Consider the following 7,419-nt stretch of genomic DNA (forward strand, 5'->3'; position numbering starts at 1 on the left):
CAACCTACCTCCCCGTGAGGGTCAATAGACAAGTCTAGCCCTCGCGGCGGCCTGACATCCCCACGGAGGAGAGCTGAATGATTTGTTCTCCATCTAATTTATGAGTCATGCCATCTAATTACCAATTAGAATTTTATATTCATGAACGAATCATTCATTAAATGTGTATAGATAAATTATATAGAGGAAATTTACCAAATCATAAAGTTAGTCAAAATTTATAGATAAACATATGCCATGTACTATAAGATATTTGGTGAAAAACAAGTTACATGAGCTTGTGAATAAGTTTCAACTACTCAAAAATAAATAAATTATTTCAAAATATAAAATGCAACTCGATAATAACTTTTTCATTTAGTCATTACTCAAACATAAAAATTAATACAATTTGGACAAATTTTAAAATAAAATAATATTAAAAAATTATATTCAAACAATTTTTTAATTTTATTTATTCATTTTCACAAACTCTAATATAATACTTAGTTTAAAAAATATTTTATTTAACTTTTCTTCTTTAATTTTTTATAATTTAATAAAATATTCTCATTCAAATTATGTCATTAATATTTATAAAATGTTAAGATACTGGAAACATTCAAACATATCTTTAAAAATTGGGGTGGAGTACTTTTGACGGATTCTCTCTGGACTTTTTGGCATGGTGAAGCATCCAAGAAAACTGAATCAATTGCAGCAACACAACATATGATTAACCAACCATCGATTTACTGAATCAATTAATAAGGCAAGCATTCCAAACCCATCAGGCAAAACCCTTTGTGAGAACTCGCAATCGGCTAAGACTTCAAATAAACTAAACACTCCACGACAAGGTATGATTTGAGCATTTAATATTCACGAAGCATCAAAAGACAACAGTAAATCTATACTATTTCATCTCATCCAGAAACATCATATCAAGACTTCTCGGCTCAAGATCACACTGCCAAACAATGAACCAAGAAAGAACACCTTTCTCCCAAAACCCAAAACAATGTGGACTCAACTTTGAAAGATTTATAGATAACTCAGAAAATAAGGCTAACTTTACTAATATCATTCTGTTAAAAAATCCCAATTTTGGTCTAGCTACTCATTGATGCCGTCTTCAGAACTACAAAGCCAACAAAGACACCTATCAATTTCTGGAACTCTTGGCATGAAATTCTTAAAAACAAAAAAACAAAAAGAATATACAAAACGAGACATATCCACAAAGATAGAAATCCTCACAATCTGGCATACAAAATCCTAGGCAGCACATGCATCTCCAGACAAAGTACCAACCATAGTGCTTTCAACTCACTCTATGCTGCATGATAAAATCACTTTTCTAAAACCTCGTCTGAAACTACCAGTATAAATTCAAGGCGTAAAAATCGCATCTCCTAGATTAGCAAGGCTCATCAAAATTAGCAAATAAAGTATGACATCATAACTACAACCAACAAACTTTACAAACCACTAAATTTCTATTCACTTACAGAATGCTTCATCAGTATGAGGTTCGGCCCAACATAGTGCAGAACAGAAACGGTCGAAGTGAGAATCCAATACAAGTACAGCGAAGCCAACAAACCCAGCATCTGGCATTTTAAATCGACCATCAAACAATAACAGACAATTTGTCAACCTTGCATATGAACATAAAAATAAATTAAAAAACTTTAAATGTCAATTCTAAACATCCAAATCAGAATTTTCTAAGGGTACAGAAACGCACACCAACCACAAAGAAAGAAGTGATGAAACATATTTGGATGCCAACAAAGAATAATTTTATAAATCCACTAAAGTAAACTTTTTATCAGCCTTCCAGAGAAGATATACCGCAAGAATAGCAAGACAAATATAAATACATTGCTCCCTTGTGTCAGAAGTCAATAACTTAAAAGGAAAGAAGACCGGTAGATATCGTTTTAGTTACAATATAAAGCGCAAGTCATTACTCATCACTAATACAAGAGAATAACAAGCAAGAAAATGAATAAACCAGCAAGTAAAAGAAACCATGCAGAAAACAGGCCACGACACTGACGTTTCAGATCCAAAACCAAACAAAATATGACCAACAAAACCAGATCAAACAACCTAGAAAAAATCCAGCCAAGAGAACACAGAGCATGAGATTGACGATTCAGATGCAAAATCAAACAAAATATAACCAACAAAACGGAAAAAAAAAAAAAAAAAAAAAAAACAAGACAAGATGAAGCCGAGATATCATACCCACGGCAGATCACAACCAGAAACTTGGAACAAGAAGCCAAGAATACACAACGGGAGGCAAGGAACAGAGAGCCCGAGAGGAACTTTTTCTTTTACACTGCACAACAAAGATAGAAAACACATCATCAGAGTCTCGTTTCAGATCCAAAACCAAACAAAATTTAAACAACAAAAGCATAAAATAAATAAATAAAAGGACCGAGAGAAGATCCAGTGAAGAGACCATACCAACGGCAAGCCACAACAAAAAACGATCAACAACAAGGCCAGAACACACAACGGGAAGCAACAAACAGAGACCTCGACAGGCATTTCTTCTTCTAGAACTCGCAACCAAGAAAAAAACCACAGCATCAGACTCTCGTTTCAGATCCAAAAGCAACAAATATATAGGCAACAACAAGAGAAAAAAAAAAAAAAAACGAGAGCAGATCCAGCCGAGACATCATACCCACAACGCACGAGAGGGAGAAACGATCCAGATGATCCAAACAACACACGACGGTAGGCAAGAAACAGAGACCCTGAGACGACCTTTTTCCTCTAGACCTCAGAACGAAGATATCTAAAATCGATAGCAAGAAACATAACCCAAAAATCTCTTCTGCAGCGCCCACATCAACCGGCCAATACATCTCTTCGCCCTGGCAAAACAACGCACCACTGCACTGTAGAAGAAACGAATCTCTAGGAGCCAATGAGCAAGAGCTAAATCCAGTCCTCAAAAGACCAGATAATCGATGCCCAGCAAGAACAAATGCCGCAGTGAAACCCATTCCCAGTTGGAGCATTTCATCCCAACACTATTTTCCCTACAATTTGAGAGAAATTTTAGGAATGTAGTTAACATCTCCCCGACATCCAAATTCCTATCTTAGAAAAAAGGTTTAGGAGATTAATAGAAAATTATTATTCATATCCTAAATTATCTTTTATTAATATTTTATTTTAATAAATAAAATAAATTCTTCTTTTAATTATTTACACTTTCTTTCGTACTCCTATTTCTTATAATTTTAAATAATAATTTTTAAAATAATTTAAATAATTATGAAAATATAAAAAATAAAAATAAAAATATTAGCATATCCTCAAAAAAATAATTTAAATTTTTGTTTAAAATATTCACTAGAATAATAGTTCAAAACATGAGAAAAAATATTGAGTAATTAAGTTTATAAATTGAAGTGAGAGAAAAAAATAATAAAGAAAAAATAAAGAAATATTATTTTAATAGAATATTAAAAAATGGAGAATGAGATGTAAGAGGTTTTTGAAAGATAAATAAAATTTAGTAAAAAATTTTAATAAATGTAATTTTTAGCTAAATTATAGAAAATTTTATAGAGAATTGAATGTGAAAGCTCTTAAAAAAGAACTAAAATCAAGATCATAGCAGGCAAAAGTGAGGTCAAAAACGTAAAAATGAAAATAAAACAGAAGGAAGTGAGGGAGAAAAGGGACAAAGAAAGTAAGAAGAGGGGCAAAATAGGTAAACATGCAACAAAACAAAGGAACAAAAAAGGAAAAGAAAAATCGTCAAAAGGCCACTGTTCAGGATTTTGAGGAACAAAAAAGTCAAATCTGAGTAAAAGTATATTTAATGCTATACACCATACTGTCATCTCACTTGTATCCCACTATATATGATATGACTCATTTATCACCATTTGATGATAAAGAAGCATGTAATAAATTATATAATTCAATATTAGTAAATGTGTCACATCTTACTTAGTGAGATACAAGTAAAATGATAATATGATATATAAGATTTTCTTAAAAGTAATGCAAAAGGAGGAACAAAAAGGGGAAACAAACTAAATAGAGGGCCAAAAATGTAAAATTACGAGCAAATGAAAGAAAAACTGAGGGATAAAAAAGGAGAAATGAAACAAATGGAGGGATAGAACGGAAAATAAAAAATAGTCAAAAATTTACTTTAGATGGATGGATAACCACTTTTATTTATAGAGAATAGATAGAAATGTGATGACAAATGGAGTGCCTAAGAGTATTGGTAATGGTTTGGTCATTACAAAGTTTAAATTTTGATTAAAACTAGAGTTTTTAGCTAAAGTCCAAACCAATAGAGATAATGGCTTACTTTTGATTTATTTATGTGCAACATATTATATGCATTTGATTGGTTAGAGTTAGGGGTGTAGAGCTGGGCCTGATTATTTTTTGTCTTGTTCGAAATTCAGAATCCGGTTTTGCGACCCGGTTATCCGTAACCGGATTTTTTTTTTTTAAAAAAAAAAACAATTTATTTTAATCTTTGCCACGCTATTTTGTTTACTTTTTGATGAAAAGTGTAAAAGATAGCAACAATATTTAATAATTTTTAAAAAAGGATTATTAATATTTATGGATCTCGAAATTCCTTTAACTTGTTGAAGTAAAAACATATACTAAGCCCGCATAATGGTTTATTAATATAGAAAAAAGAACACAACTTGACGAATGTCACAAACTATAAATATTGCGGTGCTATTTTATGTGCATTTACGTGACAACACTAATGGAATCCAATTCCAGAAGGAAGTGCATGATCAAACCCACCTGAGTTGTATTGAAATTATTGCAGTAGAAGCTAATATTTTCACTACACTTAAGCTTTAATCTAACATAAAACAAGTGTAAATTGGGGCTCAAATTCATGAAAAGACCATGAAATATTTAGACACTTTGCATTAAAAGTAACCTCTACCTAGTTAAAATTTTCTTAGTAAATGTTCTTAGTTTTGATTGGAAAAGTAGTCATGGATGGATCACTTTTTGGCAACTAGGTACTTGTGAAGAGTAGTAGCATTGTATTAATCTAATTAGTTAGGTTGTATTATTATTTATTTTGTTCTTAGCAAATTATTATTTTGCATTGTGATGTAATAACAATATTATTTATTTTGTATTGTTATTTATTTTATTTTTAAAAAAACTTTTAAAAGGTGTTTAAATTATTATTTTTTTAAAATCTGGGCAATTTATCAAAAAGTGCTATAAAAATATTTTTTAAAGTTTTAAATAATTTTTTTAAGTATAAATATTTAATTTGGATTAAATCTAGTTACAATTCAGATATCCAGATTTATAAGCAAAAAAGAAAAAAAAATCTAGATATCCAGATTGAATACATTTATCTGCCCGGATTATTTCCAGATTGATCCGGGCGGATAACCACTCAGTTGTTAGAATCCAGATCTAAATCTAGTTATGGCTGGATATCCGGATTCGAATTCGGTTGCACAACCCTCGTTAGAGTATTTGTACGTTATACCTAAAAAAGTAATATAGTTTTGTAAAGGAATATGGCATTATAATAAAGGAATATTGTTTTGTAAGTTGGGGAGTATGGAGGCATTTGGACGTCATACCTACAAAAGTAAGGTGGTCATTGGAGGTTGTGACATGATTAGTAAAACGAGCTGTTTATGATGTTAGTAAAACGAGTGTGCATACTAGAAATAGATTCATCATCATTCATCTTAAACATTTCATATTCATGAGTAAGAATATAAATTTTTGATTCCTTGACTTGCGAAGTTCCTTCATAAGTTACTTCCAAGTTATCCCAAATTTCCTTTGCCGTAGCGCAATTCATTATTCTATTAAACTCATTTCCATTAAGAGCATTATATAATAAATTCATAGCAGTTAAATTTAAAGTATAAAGTCAATTGTCTTCACGATCAAACTCTTCTTCTTCCTTTTTGACCTTTACTCCACCAACTACTTTTGTTGGAATATAAGGTCCATTTACAATACATTTCCATATTTCTCTACCTTGAGCTTGAAGAAATATTCTCATTCTAACTTTCCAAAATTAGTAATTATCTCCACAAAAGAGTGGAGGCCGACTACTAGATTGACCTTCACCAAATGAAGCTGCAATGTTAGCCATAAGATCTTAACTCAAAAGATAGTTAATCTTATAATAGAGCTCTTAGCTCTGATACCAATTGTTGCCCAGATGACTAACACAAGAGGGGGGGTGAATTGAGTTGTATTAAAAAAAATAACAATTATAAATCAAATATATAATATAAAATATAAACAAAATATGAAATAACAATAAATATAAAGAGTAAGGGTAAGAGAGAAGCAAACTCAGTATGTTAACGAGGTTCGACCCCACTGCCTATGTCCTCGCCTCAAGCTACCCCTTGAGGATTCCCAAATTCACTATTCAACCTCCTTCAGGTGGAGATAGAAACCTATTACACCTTTGAACAACACCGCTACAAAGGATCCGTGTAGAACACCCTCTACACTTGCAATCACCTTACACGTGGTGATTCAACTATTCCCCGTGTAGAATACTTTCTACACACACAAGGGTTATACACACCCTTTTTCTGATACAAAAGCTGATAGTGGGTAGGTTATCAGAAAACACTCCTCAATAAGTGAAATAAGAACAATACAGCGCAAACTATATCTCTCAAAATGAACAAGGATTAAGGCTCAATGCTTAGAGAAGAGAGAATGAAAGTTTTGAATGAATGTTGTATCTCTTGGTGTTGTAAATGTGAAGCTCTCAAATGATCTATTTATAGGCATATGAGACTTCATATTCAAATTTAAAAAGATTCACATGTCAAAGACAACATCATTCACTTTTTCAAAAAATTCAAATAAAAGGTTCTTCTTTTTTAATTGTCAAAGACAATATCATTCACTTTTTCAAAGAATTCAAATAAAAGGTTCTTCTTTTTCAATTGTCAAAGACAACATCATTCACTTTTTCAAAAAAATCAAACCTAATCTTTTACTTTTGGCATATGACAAAATGAGCATACTTTCATTTTCAAAAAATTCAAACCTAATCTTTTACTTTTTGTATAAGTCTAAAAAAGCATCAATCACTTTTGAAAATATTCAAATAAAACATGCACATGTGAAAGATGACAATCAATCATCTTTAATATTTTCAAAGTTCAACCCTTTAATCAAGGCATGCACATGCAAAAGATGACAATCAATCATCTTTCAAAATTTTCAAATTTAATTTTCAAAAATATTCATGCACATGTGGAAAATGTATTTTAATGCTTTATGATAAAATATTAATTTTGAGCATTAATCCTAATTTCGAATTTTGAAGAGATTTACAACATTACTCTATAATTTTAATGTGAACTTGTTCCCTTCTTGCTCATGCTTGTTTCCTTGATGTGCTTG

General features: G+C 31.1%; 1 protein-coding gene across 8 annotated transcripts; it reads right to left on the bottom strand.

The window, feature by feature from the left end:
• Positions 1–816: 816 nt before the first annotated feature.
• Positions 817–3,146, bottom strand: LOC122309648. 8 transcript variants are annotated; one of them, XR_006242481.1, is made up of 6 exons: positions 2,687–3,144; positions 2,464–2,555; positions 2,236–2,332; positions 1,491–1,592; positions 1,240–1,318; positions 817–1,120 (listed from the first exon to the last, which is right to left on the bottom strand). XR_006242481.1 is itself a non-coding variant. In XM_043123184.1 (4 exons), the coding sequence occupies exons 1-3, from the start codon at positions 3,024–3,026 to the stop codon at positions 2,246–2,248; spliced, it is 525 nt and encodes a 174-aa protein (XP_042979118.1). In that variant the 5' UTR covers positions 3,027–3,146; the 3' UTR covers positions 1,149–1,639; positions 2,236–2,245. The 8 variants fall into 8 exon arrangements, 2 of the variants coding, with proteins under 2 accessions (XP_042979118.1, XP_042979117.1); XR_006242479.1 differs by having other exon boundaries at positions 1,240–1,592; positions 2,687–3,145; XR_006242484.1 differs by lacking the exon at positions 1,240–1,318 and having other exon boundaries at positions 1,491–1,639.
• Between the last annotated feature and the right edge of the window lie 4,273 nt (positions 3,147–7,419).

This window comes from Carya illinoinensis, chromosome 5 (assembly GCF_018687715.1).
Source record: "Carya illinoinensis cultivar Pawnee chromosome 5, C.illinoinensisPawnee_v1, whole genome shotgun sequence".
Taxonomy (NCBI): Eukaryota; Viridiplantae; Streptophyta; class Magnoliopsida; order Fagales; family Juglandaceae; genus Carya; species Carya illinoinensis.

Coding starts and splice junctions, on each gene's coding strand:
- LOC122309648 (XM_043123184.1), bottom strand. CDS start 3,026: ATGCTCCAACTGGGAATGGGTTTCACTGCGGCATTTGTTCTTGCTGGG. Junction 2,562..2,686: donor CTCCCTCTCGTGCGTTGTGG/GTATGATGTCTC, acceptor CTTGGTTGCGAG/TTCTAGAAGAAGAAATGCCT. Junction 2,333..2,463: donor TTTGTTGTGGCTTGCCGTTG/GTATGGTCTCTT, acceptor TTTGTTGTGCAG/TGTAAAAGAAAAAGTTCCTC.